This window comes from Brienomyrus brachyistius, chromosome 5 (assembly GCF_023856365.1).
Source record: "Brienomyrus brachyistius isolate T26 chromosome 5, BBRACH_0.4, whole genome shotgun sequence".
Classification (NCBI taxonomy): domain Eukaryota; kingdom Metazoa; phylum Chordata; class Actinopteri; order Osteoglossiformes; family Mormyridae; genus Brienomyrus; species Brienomyrus brachyistius.
In genome coordinates, this window is record NC_064537.1 from 30,051,846 (window position 1) to 30,071,902 (window position 20,057).

Genomic DNA, 20,057 nt, shown 5'->3' on the forward strand with positions numbered 1-20,057 from the left:
GCTAGTGCCCAAACTGTGGGAACTTCTTGTTCTCTTTGTCCTCCTGAGAGTTTTTGTCCTTTCATAAGCGGAGTATGTCAGTACCATGCTCAAGTGCAATAAAGCTCCCTGAGCAGTGAAGCCCTGCCGTTGTTGTCCGTAACCTGTCCTGGCCTGAAGACCCAGGAAGCCTGAATGCGTGGGTCAGGAGTCACCCGGAGGTTGAAGGGTCACCTACGATCAAAAGCAAGGGAGTAACTTCTCAGGGTCTCCCTCCGCGGGGGACAATGCTGGGTCGCGGAGCATTGCGGATTTCACGCTTGGCGCTTTCCCACCTGACCGCGGCATGTCGGAGCTTTGTGTGAATGAGGGATGGAGCCTCGCCACCCGGAGTCTAGACTTGGACAGACCCTAAATAATCGTGTTTATTTGTATACTTCAGCCCGACTCATTATGCCTCCGGGTTCCGGTGTAGGCTGGGTGGTCACGACCATGTTAATCGGCTGCTGCGCTCTCAGAAACGCAGTGATGTTTGGTCTGCAATTCGTGCAAGTTTAACGCCATCGGTGGGGGGGGGGCTTTTTCCCCTTTTCGGTGGATTTAACATTAGTGATGCATACGAGAAACCATGCGCTGGTTGCCAAACCATTGGCAAAAATATGGCCAAGCAGCTGGTATAAAGATCAATTCCCCGGAGTTTATGAAAGTGGGGAATGTGCTTAATTGTTTGGAGCCCCATAACTCGACCGGCGAGCTGCATGGCGGAGTCCAGCACGCCTTTGATGTTCCATGGGTGTTTGTCCAGTTGCGCGGCGCAGGCTGCTCCTTAATAAAACCCCACACTGGACGCCTATGGGCCGGTCAGAGGGCTGCCCTTTCCGCCTCATGGGACCGAGTTCTTTCGCTCCTTTCACGTTTCCCCCCTATAATCAGGCTGGAGTTCGTCACCCTGCCCGCAAATCCTACCGGAGCAGCCCTACCTGATGCATTTACCCTCTCTGGGTTACACCTCACCCTCATCGCTGGTGCTTTGGGCGAAGAAACGCGCTGTATTGTAGCCGGCAGCCGGACTTTCATCGACCGCTGAAGAGATTCCCCATATCGGCGGAAACAGGTTTATTCTACCCCGTTTTCTCCGTGCGGAAAGTCCCCAGCTCGCCGTGCAGCTAATAAGCCGTTTAGGTGACTTGCTGCACGGGAAGAAGTTTAACTATTATTTCAGGGAGAGTTATGAAATTAGTGCGAGGTGGCTCGCCAGCCTGCGTGTTTGTGACCGGTTAAAAATGAGCGGCGCTGTCCGCAGATATCGGGAGGTCAGGGATGAAGGCTTTTCCCCCGTCAGTGTGCAGGACGGACGCAGCTTGAGAAAGCTGGGTCTGCGCTCCGTATTACTCTGTCTCTCTGTCTGCACACTGCCCTCTCCAACGCTGACTGCTAGCCTGGCCGGGGTCGAGCACCCCGGGGTCTGTCCCAACAAGCTGAACGCCAATCTGTGGGTTGATGCCCAGAGCACCTGCGAAAGGGAGTGCAATGCCGACCAGGTGAGTCTCCATTTTCAGCTTTATCCACCCAGAAACTGTGCACTAATATGCATTATTTTCCAGATGCTAGCTTTGCGGTCTTGATGCTGAAAAATGCAGTGCTGAGCTTATTTTATCTTGCAGTAAAATCTCTGTAGATGCATATGAGTTTAAACAGACGGGGTGTTTAATCTGGCCTACCTCCTGGCAGGACTGCGCAGGATTTGAGAAGTGCTGCACTAACGTGTGCGGGCTGCGCAGCTGCGTGGCCGCCCGCTTTGCAGACAGCTCTGCGGCACAACTGGAGGCCCAAGGTGGAGCGGATGGCGCGGGACGGAGGGGTGGATCTGCCAGCTGCCTTGGCTTCGTATGCAGCCAGCAAGGAGCCATGTGTGACATCTGGGAGGGACAGCCAGTGTGTAAGTGCCGGGACCGCTGCGAGAAGGAGCCCAGCTTCACGTGTGCCTCTGATGGGCTCACTTACTTCAACCGCTGCTACATGGATGCCGAGGCCTGCATACGGGGAGTCACATTGACCGTGGTCACCTGCCGTTACCACCTATCCTGGCCGCACACCAGCCCATTGCCTCTGGATACGACGGCACATCCCACGCCCACATCATCCCAGGAGGACCCCCTTCCCCCCACGCTGTACAGCAACCCCACCCATCAGTCCGTGGACATAGGGGGGACAGTCAGCTTCCACTGTGATGTCATCGGGGTCCCCAGGCCAGACGTCACCTGGGAGAAGCAGACGGAACGGCGTGAAAGCATGATCATGAGGCCCGACCAGATGTATGGCAACCTGGTCATCACCAACATCGGCCAGCTGGTCATCTACAACGCCCAAGCGCGGGACACCGGCATCTACACCTGCACTGCCCGCAATGCTGCTGGCGTCCTACGGGCGGACTACCCTCTGTCAGTTATCAGGCGCGCTGAGGATGACCCCTCTGAGGACCCGGATATGGCCGTTCCTCTGGGACGCCCGTTCTCTTCCTCTGACTGCCTGGCGGAAGTGGACCGGCGGGAATGCGGACAGCGTCATGTGGACTGGTACTACGACAGCAAGCGCGGAACCTGCCGGACTTTCGTCAATGGGGCCTGCGAGGGCAGCCGGAACCGCTTCGAGACGTACGAGGAGTGCCGTGCCTCCTGCCAGCGCGAGGGCACGGGAATATGCTCCCTCCCGGCCGTGCAGGGGCCATGCAAGGCCTGGGAGTCACGGTGGGCGTACAATTCGCTGTTAAAGCAGTGCCAGGCGTTCGCCTACGGGGGCTGCCAGGGGAACCGCAACAGCTTCCGCAGCAAAGCCGAATGCGAGGCCAATTGCCCGCAGCCCAAACGCCGGCCGTGCAAGACATGCCGCACCAAGGGAAAGGTAACGTCCCTTCTGTGCCAGAGCGACTTCGCCATCGTGGGCCGGCTGACGGAGCTAATCGAGGACCTGGACTCTGGAATCGCCCGCTTCACACTTGACAGAGTGCTGCGCGACGAGAAGATGGGCCTGGCCTTCTTCAACACCCGCCATCTCGAGGTCACGCTGGCCAAGATGGACTGGAGGTGTCCCTGTCCGAATATCACCGTGGAGGACAGCCCCCTGCTGGTCATGGGAGAGGTTCAGGAAGGCATGGCTGTTATCCAGCCCGAGAGTTACGTACGGCCCATTACTGAAAGGCGTTTGAAGAAGATAATCGAGGTTCTAGAGAAGAAGACCTGTGAGACGCTGTAGCGCTTCCAAGAGTAGCCTTTGTAATTCTGGTTCTGGGTACCAAGGCAGGGACATGCTAGTAGGTACAAAGCCAAAGTAAAATCATTCATTATCTGTAGTTATAGCCACCCCAACTAGAAATGCAATTACTGATAAATAGCAGTCTTGGAGAGACTTTCATTGAATATTGTAGTTCATTGTAGTTTTTAATAGATATTGCTTGAAAGTATAGTTTGTATATATTTGTGTTGTAGATTGGACAAAATCTTTAATTTACATTTACCCTTGTTTTGAATTTTGACTGAAAGGGTTTTTCCGACTCTCCATGTGGTAACCTTTAGAAGTTCATGTTCATTCATGATTGATGTGTAAAGCTACTGAGTGGAGCTGTTCTGTTATTCATTCAAATATACTTTTGCTCAGTTTCAGCAAGGATTGTTTTCCACATATAGCCTTTATTTAGCATCAGCAATCACATTCACAACAGAATTTATTCAATAACATCGCAAAGAAATCCAGTTCACAAAACCCTATGCATTATTTTTTATGTGTGCGTTTCACATTCTCTGATGAGGTGGTCATTTTAATAATAATCATAGATAGGCGGAGGTTCTAGGTATAAACCAAGAGGTTCTAGGAATGTCAAGTACATTCAGCAGTAAATGAAGACTACTCTGGCCACCTTGAATGACCTGTTCTGATGTGTCGACAGACTGATTTAGCGAAGAAAAAAAAAAGGAGCTGTTGGAACTGCTTGCAGTGAAGCCACCATCAGACCAGGCTTTCCTTCCGGAACAACAGGCACTTATTATTAGCTGGCATGTCCACCTGGAGGTCAGAGTGGCAACAATCAGGTGGATAAAGGTGTCTAGCTGACTGGTAAACAAGACGTCTGACTAGACAAACTAAGCAGCGTGGACAGGAGTGTCTTCATATCTCTTACCACTTTCTCCAGGAACATGCCATTCATCTCTGCCAGGGAACTCAACAGGGAGATGTCCCTCAGACCCCACTCAAGGTTCCTAAGGGTACAAAAAAACAAAAGGCTACCATCTAAGCTACTATGAATGCAGACAATTAGCATTCACTAGGATCACCTAAAGTTTCAACCTGAGCGAGCATCTCCTTACCTCTGCTTCAGACTCTGATCAAATTGGACATTGCTTTCTGGTGTGATCAGTCCGTTCACGGCGTAAGGCTGGTTGGGAAAAAGCACAGAAATGGTTAAACCCATCCAGCCATCTGCTTGTATGAGGTTGTTGGATGTATAATTAGTGAACAATTAAACTAGAATACCTTTTGCAGAACAGTAGTTCTAGGTAATAAAGAAATTATTCACATAATAATTAATAATGCATGCATGTTTTGCATAAGGAGCCAAGGTAAAATGAGCATAAACCCCATATGTGATGAGCAGGCCATGTGCTTTCAGAATCTTCCCAGCAGCATTGAACAAACCCTAAAATGGAAAAAAAACATAAGTTTAAAATTGAAATGTAAGTGCACCTCAACAAAACTGTAGTTCATTTAAGTGTGGTTAATAAAATTGAAAAGGATGCGCTAGTACATGCTTTCCTTAAGACCAACTTATTGTTGCATAATTGAAAATATGTAAAACCAGAACAAATTGCAGTCACGAAATTTGATCATATCCATCCCAACAGACACTAATCTTCCGGTGACTATCCAATAGAGGGTCACCGATTTGTATATCGCATATCGGGTGAATAATGTTATTCACTCTGATGGTGATTCTTTGTAGAGCTGACTTCTCAAAGGTTTAACTGAGGTGAAGCTGCGTGGAAATTTTTTTAAATGGTTGGATGAACCGGTCACCTCGGTGCAGCACAGCGGGGATATGTGCATCATGTTGATGTTGACGATAAGGTGATACGATTCAGGCTGTATGCCACCCCAATACTCCCAGCCTTGGGAGGCATCCAGCTGAATTGGGGGCTTCACATTGTCCAGTTGCAGAAGATCTCTGTATGCTTCTATACTAATATGGAGGAAAAAACACGTTTCAGTGTGGCGTTTTGAACCATGCCGCCACTGACTTCATTTCACATGTTTTCTTAATACCATAATAATCATTTTAAACATAACTCCAAAGCCGCATTGTTATTAGCTCAGTAATTAAATTTAAGTAGCGGCGTTACCAAACCAGATACACTGAAACCTTTACAACTGGGTGATGATTACAGCATCGCACAATTCCGTCATCTAGCTGACAGTCTGGTCGTTACGTCAGCATCTCAAGGCTCTGCCGGCTGCCTCCGGCTTCACGGTGACCTGTGTCACCATTTACCTGACTATCGACCGCTGGTCTATGTCGGATGGCTGCCATGTGACATTCCTCAGTGCCTGAGCAAAGTGCATCACATGCTGGCCGGAGCCCGACGACACCTCCAGCGCACGGAGCTTCCTGTGCGGGTCCACACAGCTCCGGAGCACCGTGAGAATGGGCTCCTTGTTCCTCTCGGCGGCCGCCGCACACAACATCCTGCACGTGCTCAGAGGGAGCCTTTGCCACGCGCCGAGGCTCTCACAGGAGCGCCAAGTTCAGGGCACTGCAAGGTCCCACCGTGTGACCAACTCCCCGCTTAATGTGCTAGTGTTTTTGTTATTGTTTTCGTTCCCCGGAAGTCGTAAGAAATTCGCGATGGCTTATGGGAAGTGATGTTTTATAATGACGTTGCCAATGACGTTTTTTACACGTGGTTTGAAATAGTTTGGTCTAATTAATTCGTAGTCACGTTATGGAAACTATTGTCTGAAGAATGATAACAGATGCCGTTGCCTGAATATCATATATTTTAATAGAAATGTTTTCTCACATACCCCTAGCTTTTTTGCCTGCAGTAAAATGTATCTTTTTTGCGTATGTGTATTTTATTGTCTTTAAATTTTCGCGAAAAAAATATTTTTGTAATGTTAGGCAACTTGAATATAATAATTTAGATATTTACTAAAATACCATGCAATTCTTAACATTCGTTTTATTCATTTTAATACTTAATTATAATGCTACAATATTTAGTTTACAGAACTATACACTGTTTTGATCAGTGTACAGGACGGTCAATAGAATGTATTTTACGATACGAATACGAAACAATGACGTGATCTACATAATTAAAGCCACAATGCACGTTCTGAATATAGCTACACATATTTTTAAGTACTAGGCTGAATACGACCGTCTCATGCTGGACTACAAGACTGAGGTTTTATGTCATTACTTATATCAGAGGTTACAGGGCCACAGATGCACAAATAATTTTATCTAATATATATTAGAGTATATGCCTGTGGCAGACAATTTATCTTTTACATCCTTTAATTTTTTCTGGAAATAATTACTTGGGCTACTGAGTGATTTAATCAAGGTGCTCTCCAGCGTTCATTGTCTGACATACCATTTAAGGCTGCCACTGTTTTTCTCTAGCAATTGAATTAATTAGCTTTAAAGGAGAATGTAATGCAGTGACTGAATAGAGTGGGATTTATTCCTTCACGCCTTGCTAAATTTATTGCATCCCCACAGCTGTCAAGGTTGGTTTGAGCGTCTTATCATTTTACACAGACCTCAAGACCTGATATGTGATGCCGCTTTTTTGCAGTGTGGAACCTTCTTGTGGTCGACAGGAGCCAGGAATATAAAGTTAAATGATATCAGCTGAAATCGTGAAGAAGATCAGGTATAAAAGAAGAAGGTATCAAATTGTCTCTTTTTTTTACTGTGATATTTAAAGGCCGGGCAACTAGGAATGGAGAGCATTTGTTTGTGGAGAGAACAAAACACTTTTGACATCTGGTAGCATTTCAAGTAATCACAGCAGAAGACCTGGTGCACCCTTTAGCAAGGGGGTTACTTAAATAGCAAACTGCTCAAGAAAGACCCCCTGCTTTACAACTGGAGTAAAACTACTAAATATCATTGCAGAGATGATATAATGAACCGGAGCTGTTAATACTCGTCATCTTCTTCCTCCGCTTGCTGTCTAGCCAGCATAGCCTGGATCAGAGCACTGGATGCAAAAGGAGGGGTGTCCTCTTCAGGGCAAGCCCCTCTTTGATAGCCTTAGAAACAGATGATGGGACATTACTTAAGTAGTTGATCTACATGGATCATTAAAAGGACATAATATTTTTACACTTATTTTTGGTTAAAAACATAGTAAGGAAAACTCACCTTCAGTGTAATCTGATGCAGTCTGATATGTCCTCTCAAAGTACTGGGGGGAAAACAGCTCAATTTGAGAACAATATTCAAGTTGTACATGTTGAAAACCAGGATGATAGTTGATTGAGAAACAGCTGATCGTTAGCTATCGGTCAGTGGTGGTGTGACTTCATAATAAAAGTGATACCTTGTTATGTGTGTTTGATACCCTTTAGATGTGCATGCCCATCATCATCGTGTGAACACTTTAAGTTTCCCGGCAATTATTCTGACGTTTTGCTGTGACGAGAAGGTAGAAGTGAATACATAGCATCACTGACCTGAGGTTCATGCACATTCTCTGCATGATGGGGAACCAAGGAAATATTCTGAAAAGTCCTGAGCTTCTCTAACAGAAAAGCTTTGTCTTTGCCCTCCTACCAGAGAAATAAAGAGGTTTATATGGATCAATAAAGGATGGATGCTTTAACTAATTGTGCTGTACTCAATACTGTTATATTCACAATAACACAAATGAAACTGAACTTACATTAATGATCTGTTCTTTGAGAAGAATAATCAACATTTTGCGTCCTTGAGTTATTTGCCAAAAAAAGTATATCAGCACACTGGAGAGGAAACAAGAAGTTGGACACATGATAATATCTGAAGTTAGCTACTGTGCTGCTAAATACAAAATATAGTACGTTTTGTTTCAGCTACTTGACATATTGACATGTGTTCAGCTATTTATTTAATGTAGATGTGCTATTCATTTACATGCACAGTTAGCAGTGAGTCAGCTGACACTCGTCATGATTAATCATGTGTGTCAGATGTGACAAACTCAATGCCCACATAACACTGCAGTACTGTACACTGCTAAAAGATTAAATGGTCAGAAGAGGTGCTGGCAGACCTGGCAAATGAAAAATAAAACTGCATTTTCACGTAAAAAGAAAGTAAAAACATAAGTGCTGAAAATGTTTCCCTAAAATTTAAAATGTGACATATCAGTTTAGTCTGCCATTAATGAAACTGTGTCTTGAGGTTTAGAGTATATATGTCTTTCATCAGCAGCTAAGTATTTGTTCTTACACAGATTAATTTGTCCCCTAATTGTTCATTGTTAAATGACTGCTGAACACAGGGTGCCTCAGGGGACACCTAGAGGAAAATTAGTGCAATGCAACTTGTAAGCCAGATAGCAACATATAACCAAAAACATACTATTCATTGAAACTTCTGAAGGAGTTCTTTAATGCTTTACAAATCTGACACTACAGTCTGAATGGGATATTGTGGTGAAAAAGAAGTGACTGGGAGGTGCTCACAGGAGGATCAGGGCAAGAAGGAAGAAGAAGAGCTCGCTCTTAATCATATGGCTGTAGATCCACACGGCCCAGGAGAATTGTGAGATGATGGCCGTGTCCTCCATCCAGAGGGACACTGCCTCAAAGGTGGTGTTGAGGCCCTGGAAGGGCCCACAGCTGTCTGAGGGCGTCAGACTGTCGGGAAATAGGACAGTGGTACAAAGATGATCTTTTTAAAGTTGCTGTCTTACGTCACAAGTGCTGACTGATCTGGCGCGCTCTCTTACCACCACACTGTGTACGCCACCAAAGACAGCGCCCCCACAAAGGAGGGGAAGAAGAGCAGTGCAATATAGATGGTCTGCATCTGAGCAGCACGGCCAGACCGGCGGGGGGGCTGGCAGTTCCTATTTAGGCTGACCTGAGTGGAACAGAAAGAAGCTTCACAAGTGGATTTTAGCTGCTGTTTACTGTTAGAAAAGGAATCAACTTTGTACCCATGACAGTGGGATTCATTTATCACTCTATAAAATTCACCATCAAGGTAATATTATCAAAGTAAACTGGTAATACTTTACTTGATGGGGCATAAATACCATGTAATAGCTCAGTTACTACTGAAGCACAAATTATGAACAAATCATTAACAAATATTGTAGTTACTTGAGAGATGCGTAACGATTCATTAATGATGAATAAACACGAGATCAGTATTTAACTTATGCTGTTCATTACTTGATCCTTCAGTAGTTCCATAGTAGCTCACAATGGTTTACAGAACTAACCGATATAGTAAAAAATACAGCTCTGGACAAAATTAAGAGACCACAGCACATTTTTTTCATTTCACTCATTTCTCAAGTTACGGGTGGGTGTCTGTGAATACTATATATTTTTGTGCAATCTGCAGCCTGGTTCTTCCCTGCTTCTCATTAATGAAGGGCTTCTTCCTTGCTTTATGGGACTTCAGTCCTGCTTCTAGGAGCCTGATACGAACTGTCCTAGCAGTGCACTTCACACCTGCACTTAATGTTTCGCATTCCTTTTGAAGGTCACTTTGAGGATGAGTGTAGTACCTCACCTTCTTCAAGTAGAACAGAAGAAATAACTTTATCATCTGTATAAGTGGCAGGAGTGGGGAAAAGTAAATGCCAATCCTGAAGAGAAAAAATAATGCACAGATGTGAGGGGATGTGAAGAGACAGATTGCTAAGATACCAAATGTGCTTAAGTATACGTTGTATACAAACAGATGTATAGTTGGAAGAAAGGTACCATGTCAGGGTCTGTGCATAGATCAGGTCTAAAACGTTTTTAGCGATATCAAACTCTGGAATCCCAATGCTTGGCATACATCTGGTTCCGACGATTCTGAGTCAGCAAATGGAACAAAATGTGGGAATTCATATCATTAAAAACAGCTGTAAGTAACTGTATCAGTAAACATGCTTCAGAGAAACTGACCTGCGCAGAAACTCTCCGAAGAATGAGCCAAATATGGAGAAGAAGAAGTCGACAATCACGAGCCGGTACAAGTCTTGTCCCACATAAGATTCCCAACACTGACAATAATGCATTGTGTTACTGGTTACACACATCCATACAAAATGCAAACTCCTATAGAGTATATCAGGTCTTAGACGAATAATATGGTGATAAAAATGAGTCATTGACACTTTCATACCATTGGTATGTTTGTAGTCACATTGTTCACCCAATGATAGCACAGGATGCCGAGAATGGACATCTTTAAGAAGACATTTCTGGAAGGAGACGTATCAAAAATTCAGTCTTTACAAACATCTAACAAGTTCTCTTGTAAAGGTTAAAATCTGACACTAAGTTACAGGATAATCCCATTAAAACACAGTGCAAACATTTATATAAGGACTTAAACATTTATGCAGGACTTAAAAATCCTTTGTTTCAATTGTATATATGTGCACATTAAACAAATTTATGTATCCATAGGGTTCTTCTGCTGTAACATCAAAAATATTAAAGATGTCTTAGTCACAACAGTGTACCAACCCACAGGAGTTTGTCTTGAATCACTCTGACTCACTTCATCATTGCCTTTACCTAAACAGTCTCTAAAGGCCAAACGTCCTCATTCCATGTACCATCCCAGCGCTGTTCAGCTAGCTGTTCCTTCCTTCTTCTTCCATTTAAGGCCTGTCCAGTGTAATCTCCAACATCTCAGTGCACTTGAATCACCTCTTTGATCTTTTTATTATTTTAGAATGAGTTCTGTACTACTAACGCACCATAAAAATGTTTGCTAGTATATGTGGTAACATTTTGTGTAAAACCTACTTTGAATGCCTTTTGGAATGTGGTTCTGCCTCAGTAGTTCCCATAAAGAACCTTTGAGTTGAGTATCTACAATGAAGGCACTGAAAGGCTTTCAGCTTAATGATTGCCTAGTTCTTTTTTTAACAGGATATGTAGTCGGGGGGGGGGGGGGGGGCAGCATAGTGGTGCAGTGGTTAGCACTGTTGCCTCACACCTCTGGGACCCAGGTTCGAGTCTCCGCCTGGGTCACATGTGTGCTGAGTTTGCATGTTCTCCCCATGTCGTCGTGGGGTTTCCTCCGGGTACTCCGGTTTCCCGCCACAGTCCAAAGACATGCTGAGGCTAATTGGAGTTACTAAATTGTTTGTAGGTATGTATGTGTGAGTGTGCCCTGCGATGGGCTGGCCCCCCATCCTGGGTTGTTCCCTGCCTCATGCCCAATGCTTCCGGAATAGGCTCCAGACCCCCTGCGACCCAGTAGGATAAGTGGTTTGGAAAATGGATGGATGGATGGATGTAGTCAGGGGAGAAGCTGTGGATCTGGTAGGACCTATTCCAAACCTGAGGATGATGACGTAGATCTGAAAGCGAGGGTTGGAGTAATTCTCCACCTTGCTGAGCAGTGAGTAGAGGAGTGGGATGACAAGGTTGAATAGGGACACCACGAATGGGAGAAGCAGAGTGGAGGCCTCTTCCTTCAGATTTCCAGGGTTCTGAGACACTTTGATCTGCTGTAGGGAAAAGCACATGGTCAACTAACCAAATGCCAGAATGTTACTTATAGCGCCGATTTGACAGGGATGGTGGTCAAGTATAGCTCTACTACTAACATCTATAGGTCTCGCTCCTGAGCCGCTGTAAGGAGAGAGGTAAGGAGTGCACGCTGATACAGAGTGTTGCCACACCCACCACATGACAAACCACCTCAGGGATGGGAACCCAAGGACAACCATGCTGCGGGTGATACCTCAGTACCACACAGTTTGAGTGGAACGGAACAGTGAAGTTTATTCTGGTGGCTGGAGTGCCATTCCTGCCACCAACCCCCCAAAAGTTGGAGGACCTGCTTGCAGGGCTGGATGTAGATTAACATCATACCCAGGATGAAGCAGAATCACTCCTGGCATTCATCCAGGTTCAAACCAACCACCATTCTGCCCACTGAGACACTGTATGTGATGTAAATATACTGCACATGTAAAATGTGTGTATCTACAGGCTATCAAAGGATGGTGTACCTCAGTCCTTTATGCTAAACACACCTGCAGATTGTACTGACATAGGTAGTATATGGCAGCACAGGAGCTGGCTGCAAGCCCTGCGGAAACCACCCAGGTGCACAGGTGAATTCCAAACTGCTTCATCTTCTCTGACACGGCCAGGAAATCTGTCTGCATCACTTCCGAAAGAGACTCCTGGGAGGAAAGAGGATTGGAAGACAAGCGGTCTGGAGAGTGAACAGCGAAGAGAGCAGCAGTGCTGACTGTGAGGGGCGGAGCCAAGCGAGCACCTTAAGCTGGACACGCAGGTTATTCTTACGCTGTCGTACAGCTCTCTCATTGACCATGCTGAAATCCCAGCTGCACAGGAGACGCCAGGCGCTGCCCGAGCTCAGGTCCGAGAGCACAAAGTTCCTCCGGAACGACTTGGCCATGCTTCACGGTGGGAAGTGAGCAGGGGGGAGAGTGAGACAAAGAGTCAGATAGACAGACAGAAAGGAAGACAGACAGACAGAAAGACACCGCCATGAGACCCCGAAATTAAAGTCCGGATAAAAGCTGTAATTTCCATTGAGATGTCAAATCACGATTTTATTTATGTAATAATAGTAATTATTATTGCTGTTGGGGGGAGGGGTTATGGAGAAGTACAATTTCTTGCTAAAGAGATGGGAATCCTTGATCCTCTTCCAGTCCACTAACCTGTAGATAAGAGACACTCCACATAAGACCAGGTAGGCTGCGATGGTGAAGAAGTAGGCCAGCTGCATGTTGTACTCGAAGTCATTGTCCTTCGTCCCATTAATGTAGCCACCATAGTACATTACTGTCTGATTGAAATACCCCTGTGGAGAGCCGATGTACCACATTTACTTGTTGATGTTTACTGATGTATTTGACCTATATTTTTAATCATAATTGCCAGAAATGATTGAAAAATAGTTAATGGATTCCTAATTATATAGGTAACTTCAAGGCCATGTTTAGCAGTGTGACCATTGAAGGTGATATCTAAAATAATTACCGGAAGTATAAAACGTACATAAAACTTACAGCACCGGTGATCAGTTCTAGCCCTGTGAACCGTACATCAGGGCTCCTCCCTGAGGTCTGCACCAGCTGCGGGATGGTGATGAAGCCGAAGTTGACCAAGAAGGAGATGGTGTTGAACATGAGCAGCCACTTCAGGAAGCTGAAGTACGACAGGACGCTGGTGCCAAAACGGCCCCCGATCTCCTTCATGGTGCCCTGCCACAGCTGCACGGCCTGCCTGGCCGATGACAAGCCGACGCCACACCTGCGGAGAGACTGAGAGGCGTGTCCGATGGAGGGGGGTGTGCAGGAAGTGGGGGAGATGCCTTCAGAACATGGAGGAACTTTCTGCAAGGGTGACTTGGATGTCAACTTAAGCATTAAAAACAGTAAGCCACTCTCTCTGTAAATTCCCTGTATATTAATGCATGCCTGCAGCATTCTTGCACTCAATAAATTATGCAGTCTTGAATATGAATATGGTCTTAAAAGAACCCTTGGGGAGTTAATTTAAAACAAATACTTTAAGTCTCACCAAAGAAATCTGCTCAGAACAGTCCGCGGAACAAGTGAGCAAGAAGCCCTTCTTAGACGACTTTGATGCCAGTACTTGGTTCCTGAGTAAAGAAGCACAGATATGGCCCATCACACCCATTTTTATGGCAAACACTGTAAATTGTACAGACAGATGCATTTACGGAACTTTAAAGAGAGGGAGGGTAGCATAACATCAGATATATAAAACCTGGCAAGTTACTTCACCAGTCAGCTATTAATATGTTTAGTGTTAACTGTACAAAAACCAGCAACTGAGCTTGGACAAAGCCTGCCTTACCGGATATTTTTCTTGTCTTCCATGCACATGGGTAGGTCTCGGATGGCCTGGATACATTCCCTCGTTGACAAGGCCACCAGCTCTTTCACTAGGTCCTGCTCCTCTGTTGAAAATAGAAAGTAGCTAGAAAGTAATCGATCTAGAAAAAGTCCAGAAAAGTTTTTTTTTTTCTGAATTACGTTTTCAGTTCATTGGTTAATATCTGTTTACATGAATTCAGTGGCCTTTTTCTTTAGTAATTAAATGTTGTATGCTTTTGAGAAGGATATTTTACGCTTTAACCTCATCTAAAACTTCCCTTTGCTGTCACACATCTCACCGCTCATGATCTCATCCCTTACGTCTTCTTCAGTCAGGCCAATCTTCTCCAGAGCTACATTACCACCTGGCAGTAGACCTGTCTTCAGTGTTCCTCTCCGTCGCATTGATGTGACACCTGGGCAAAAGAGAAGAGGTTCAGTGCTTGCATGACCAAGCATCAAAGCGGCGAAGATGTGTGATTCGAGTGATTCCGAATGTGGAGTGATTGTGTGGTTCCAGCATCTCAGAAATATCCACCTAGTTGGGATTTTGAAACACTGAAGGTCTAAGGTTTACAGAGAATGGTGTGATGGGCAAAACCCATCTGGGCAGCAGGAGTTCTGTAGCTGAAAACACCTTGTTAACGAGAGAGGTCAGAGGAGAGTGGCCAGACTCATTAACGCGACCAGGCTTCTCTGAACACACAACTCATCTACCCAGGAAACAGTTCTGCGTAGGTGTACCTAATGAAGTGTTTATTTTCACACAGTTCACTCATTAATTACTCTATACTCCTAATAACATAAGAAATTTACAAACGAGAGGAGGCCATTCGGCCCATCAAGCTCGTTTGGGGAGAACTTAACTAATAGCTCAGAGTTGTTAAAATTTTATCTAGCTCTGATTCTTATTATTATCTTTTTTCATTGTCTTGAGCATAAGTGGATCCTCTAAAAATACAACTTATTCTATATATTTGATCATTTTTCAACAGATAATTTAATTGGACGGAGTTCAAATGTTATTTCAACAAATGTCTAAACAGCACACTCAGTATAACTACGTACAGCAGTTGTTTCATCTGGCTACCATAGGAGCTGATGTTAAATTATATAGTATATTCTAGTAGTATTTAATTAAAGTATACAGTATATTAGTATATATGTTGAATTATAAAGAATATATGTGTAAGCAAATTAGGTGATTCCCTTACAGGAAACCCATCTGTCCCTTTGCTGGAACATAAAGAGGGACGGTCCCTGAGAAAAGGTCTTTTATCCAGGAAGTTATACGAGTTGGGGAGAGATAACATGCCATAAAAATTTGTTAAATTATTACCTTATACCAGGAAAAAATGCCCTTTAAATATTAAATGTCTAATCAAAGTTCACTCACAAGATAAGACCCAAGAAAGTTTTTTGTAACGTACAAAAATAACAAAAAATAATTTTCCTTATAGGTAACATTTCACCTTGTCCTACCTCACAGTCTGCCTTATCTCCAGTTAACCATAAGGACCTATTAGGCAGATGGCAGCAGACATTCACTATTTCCCGTCTGAACCCTGCCTGTTCTCTCGTTTGTGAGTCCAGTAGCAGTTGCCCTTTGCCCCCAGTTGGAGGTAGCAAGCTTTGTCTCTCTGTAAGATAATGACTAACTTCAAATCAAGGTTGATTATGTTTCAGAGCTACTGAACCTACAACATGCTTATATTAATAAAGTGAAACACAAACAGCAGGTCAGGCTTAATAAATAACCAAAGCAGCTGGGAGCTCAGCCTCTTATTTCCACTTCGCCTGGGTGTCAGACACAGCGCGGCTCTAATTGGCTTGTGAAACCGTAAAAGACTCCAGGAAGCACGACAGACAGAAAGAATTTAAGTGTCTTGACACCTTTGGCTCATAACTTGTGTTCTGCACACATAAACTAGACATTTCCTTTTACTAGTATTCAGTCAAGCCTGTGTGCATGTCAGTGTTTGCATGACCGTAATTAAGACCCCAGACTAAGGGCAATGCTGTGGTCTATGCAGCAGGCAGATAAAGGTTCTTCACTGCAGGAATCCAGACAGGAAATCCCACCAGTTAGGTGAGCTTCCGGCTCAAAGATTGGATTGTCGTTACAGTGATCCGCTTCCAAAGAAATCTCAAACTGACATTGCTGAATAATCTCAACACACTGAGCTCTACACACTTTTACCCAGAACAAAGGTTTGAGACTCATCTGTAAAACAGGCATTTTTTTTCAGGACTCTGGGTGTATTGTATCATGCTAAATGTGACCTAGCACGATTATCTCTATCTCTGAGTAGTATAATATGCTCTTATTCAGGTTTTACGCATTGACCTAGAATTTGACTAATTGATCGTCCATTCCCACTTTATCCAAAAAAGGTCATGCTGAGCTTATGCCAGGAAGCACAAAGCTCAAGGCAGAGGACACCCTGAACAGGATACCAGTCTGCAGGCATCAGGCACTGCAGTCACTCAGTTACACACCCAACATATTAAGCAATTTAGAGAAACCGTTTTACTTGAACTGAATGGCACACTCTACACCAACACAGCAGGGATGAAAACCAAACCCATAATTCTGCAAGTGTAAGGTGATGGTTGTAACCATATAATCACTGTGTCCCTCAGTCTCTAAATGACAGGAAATTTAAAGAAATGTGAAACATCACTGTAGTGTTTAGCATTAGAGCTGTTATGGCTTTGAAACATCTTACTTATTGACTTTACAGCCTTACTCATTCGCAGCGTCCCCGGGGGCTGCTCCTCATGGCGGAATGTACTGGAATCCATCGGCAAATTCATTCGTATCTGACCGTTGCCTGGCTCTATCGAGGAAAAGAAGAAGATGCAGTAACTTTATTTAACAGACACTTGTGTCCAAAGCAACGTACAACTGATGAAAAACAGCATTTCACAGCAACATAAGCTCAGCTGCACTGGCCAGGAATTGAATACGGGCAGCTATGCTAACCAATGCTGTGGGCAAACATCGTAAACATAGTCAAATATAAAACAGCTGTCTTTTAAATGGAGACCTTTCTGTTAGCATACCGTGGTTAAGCTGCCATGCCCTGTCTCCATACTGGCTGGAGAGTGGAACCATGGGAATGCTGTCCGGAGACCTCCAGCTGCCCTGACCCCTGAGCCAGTCCCCCCCACCCACATGGAGTGGCAGCATGGCAGCGGGCTCTGGGTTCCAGTCATAATGGTTGTGATGATTACTCTTTCTTGAGGGACTGTCAAGGCCAGTAAACAATAATGTTATCTTCATACAATATATATATATATATATATATATATATATATATATATATATATATAATTAGCCTCAGCATGTTTTTGAACTGTGGGGGGAAACCAGAGTACCCGGAGGAACATGGGGAGAACATGCAAACTCCACTCACATGGAATCCTGGCAGAGGTCCCAGAGGTCTGAGGAGACACCACCATGCCCCCCCCCCCCCCCCCCACACACACACACACACACACACACACACAGTATATATCATAACGGGACAGTTAATATATATGTTTTATACTTTGTTTACTCTTCTATGTACTGTTCAAGGGGCATTAATATATTTAGAATGGTATCAAGTTGGCATTCAAGACATTGAGATGACTCTGTACATTTTTCCAGAAAGCAAATTTTCAGAAAGTGTCCAATTTTAACGATACTCACCCCGTATAAACACAAGAATAACTTATTATGCAGGAGAAACATAAAAACTGATGGATAATTAAAAAACTCAAATCCTATAAACAAACATACACTGATGGGTGAAGAAAAAAATACACCATTTGTGTCTTGTATGGTACATTTTACACTGAGTGAAACTATCACACATTGCAAAGCTCAGGACAGCTTTGTGTTACATGGAAACAGATTTCGAGAGCGACTGAGACAGACCTCCTGTCTATTTCCAGCGTTTCAGAGTCGTGGTAGGCAGGGTTGAAGAGGCCCTCCCCATCATAATATGACATGGTGACGTCTGGCTCCTTCCTTTGCTTTCACTGTCGTACCCCTCTTCCACTCTGTGGTCGAGCCTCTTCTCAGTGCGCCATGTACAAGCAGCAGCTGGGACCCTCTCGTGCTTCCTGTAAGCAGCCCAAGCAGAATTAATGTTTTCTACCTGACGTCTGTCTTGAAGCAACAATGAAGGCTGTATTGTTAATAAATTCCCCTCTGATTTCACTGATTGTTCTGACACATGAGACTGAATGTAAACAGAGCACGTTTGCATGTCTGCTCCCTGAAGCTCTCTGCTTACAGGGAAATTCAATCCTCACTAATCCCTCAGAGAAACTCATGGGAAATGAATGAGGGATATATAGTTTCATTATGCCACGGCATGCCAAAACATAACAGAATACCAGTGCATTGTCTGAATGCATGGAGGGACGTCCCTGCAGATGGAACCATTCAGCGCAGGGTCACATTCTGAAACATCAGCATCACCCACAGTATTTCCTTACTTTTACAGACAACACAGTTTTGCTTTTCCTCTTTGCATTTTTGTTTAAGCTATATTGTGTGCCTATGCAAAAGACCTACACACACACACACACAGACACACACACACACACACACACACATACATACACTGTGGACATGAAATGTGCCCTCATAGAGCAATAGAGTAATGTTCGATGATAAGTTTATCCAATATATAAAATGGCATGTTTCTGTAATGTCCCTAAAACCACTGAAACATAAATTAAACACATTATATACAACATAAAACACACCATTTAATATGGATAAAGTAAAAAAAATATATATACAGTAGTACTGCGCAAAAATCTTACACAATCAAAGAAAAATATATTACATGATCGTCATGTTGGTGTAAAACTATGTCTGTCAGAGTGTGTCGGTTTGGCCGTTTTAAAACTTCTCCAAATATCAGCATAGTATTTGCAGCAACTGTCCAATCCACTGATGTATCTTTTGATTCCACCAGCACCTTGTCTGGCTAATCAATACCTTATCAAGTTATTTAACTAATGAAGTCCATTAATTAATTGAGCTGGTGGTGAAATTTAATAAATACTCAGAATGGCTGAAGAGGGGTGTTCGTCTAGGCATTCGGCAAGATATCAGCAACTTTTTGGAACGCAGTAGTTCCTGTTTGTTTTGTTACTTTTAATTTGCATATGTTCTAATGTTAAATTGTGTTTTTCTGAGCAAATGTTCACTTATTACCCAGATTAAAAGCCTTGAACATTTTCTTTGCCTACGTAAAACCTTTGAACAGTACTGTACGTTATCACGTTTTACGGGTTAAATTCCTTCAACTAGCAGCAAACATGCAATATGAAGTAATTCACGTGTTATAAGGGATTTTCTATTTTTAAATAATTACATTCCCCAGCCAGTTACCAGCATTAAAGACAAATACAATGTTATGCATACAGTAGGCTGTGTAAGGAATGAATCCATATTCCATAACTATATAGACTAAATTAAACTTAGCCCATTCAGCAGTTACCATGGCTGATACATGGCAAAAAAGAAAAACTTTTTATACCTTATTAAGTACATCTTACCGTTATATTGGGGAGCAATCTTCTCTTTACTGCTCTTAGTGGAATCTTTTTAAAGGAATTAGTTGGGGTTCTCATTTATCTTCAGTCCTATAATCCTTACATGACGATGGCGTTTAAAAGCCGGTTTTACAAAGCAGTAACACAGTGTCCTCTTCTAAAGGTAAAAGTCCGCCTGTAATATATCATTTTTCTCCCGATCTGTACGTCATCTTCGATGCCTTATAATTTCCTCTTATAATTTCCTTAATGCACCCCCGCCTAGCTGGTTACTCATGGACTCTATCTGTTAGATACGGTTGCCAGCGCCTTAGAGGCGGAGCGTGTCTCATACGTGGCCTCCAACAATAACATTTCCCGAAACGATTCGTTTATTAACGGATAAAACTAGGTACAGCACGGAGG

The 20,057-nt window shown here is 43.9% G+C and overlaps 3 protein-coding genes across 7 annotated transcripts; 1 reads left to right on the forward strand and 2 right to left on the reverse strand.

Annotated features, from left to right (window-relative positions):
* Positions 1-614: 614 nt before the first annotated feature.
* On the forward strand, positions 615-3,645 carry wfikkn1 (WAP, follistatin/kazal, immunoglobulin, kunitz and netrin domain containing 1). The gene is made up of 2 exons (XM_049012986.1): positions 615-1,520; positions 1,711-3,645. The coding sequence occupies exons 1-2, from the start codon at positions 1,263-1,265 to the stop codon at positions 3,229-3,231; spliced, it is 1,779 nt and encodes a 592-aa protein (XP_048868943.1). The 5' UTR covers positions 615-1,262; the 3' UTR covers positions 3,232-3,645.
* mettl26 (methyltransferase like 26) lies at positions 3,646-5,880 on the reverse strand. Its single transcript, XM_049013027.1, has 6 exons — positions 5,519-5,880; positions 5,047-5,209; positions 4,610-4,669; positions 4,341-4,408; positions 4,154-4,232; positions 3,646-4,038 (listed from the first exon to the last, which is right to left on the reverse strand). The coding sequence occupies exons 1-6, from the start codon at positions 5,710-5,712 to the stop codon at positions 3,982-3,984; spliced, it is 621 nt and encodes a 206-aa protein (XP_048868984.1). The 5' UTR covers positions 5,713-5,880; the 3' UTR covers positions 3,646-3,981.
* Positions 5,881-6,929: 1,049 nt separating this feature from the next.
* tmc5 (transmembrane channel like 5) lies at positions 6,930-20,011 on the reverse strand. Of its 5 annotated transcripts, XM_049012977.1 has the most exons (23): positions 19,656-20,005; positions 18,016-18,203; positions 17,301-17,341; positions 17,157-17,228; positions 16,841-16,930; positions 14,390-14,506; positions 14,071-14,173; positions 13,771-13,852; positions 13,257-13,511; positions 12,906-13,048; positions 12,494-12,638; positions 12,246-12,398; positions 11,545-11,714; positions 10,373-10,451; positions 10,153-10,250; positions 9,964-10,059; positions 9,770-9,845; positions 8,976-9,109; positions 8,710-8,883; positions 7,926-8,004; positions 7,717-7,812; positions 7,406-7,448; positions 6,930-7,293 (listed from the first exon to the last, which is right to left on the reverse strand). In XM_049012977.1, exons 2-23 carry the CDS (start codon positions 18,087-18,089, stop codon positions 7,181-7,183), a joined length of 2,433 nt encoding a protein of 810 aa, XP_048868934.1. In that variant the 5' UTR covers positions 18,090-18,203; positions 19,656-20,005; the 3' UTR covers positions 6,930-7,180. The 5 variants fall into 5 exon arrangements, with proteins under 5 accessions (XP_048868934.1, XP_048868933.1, XP_048868932.1 ...); XM_049012976.1 differs by having other exon boundaries at positions 11,545-11,711; positions 17,157-17,341; positions 19,656-20,011; XM_049012975.1 differs by having other exon boundaries at positions 17,157-17,341; positions 19,656-20,006.
* Between the last annotated feature and the right edge of the window lie 46 nt (positions 20,012-20,057).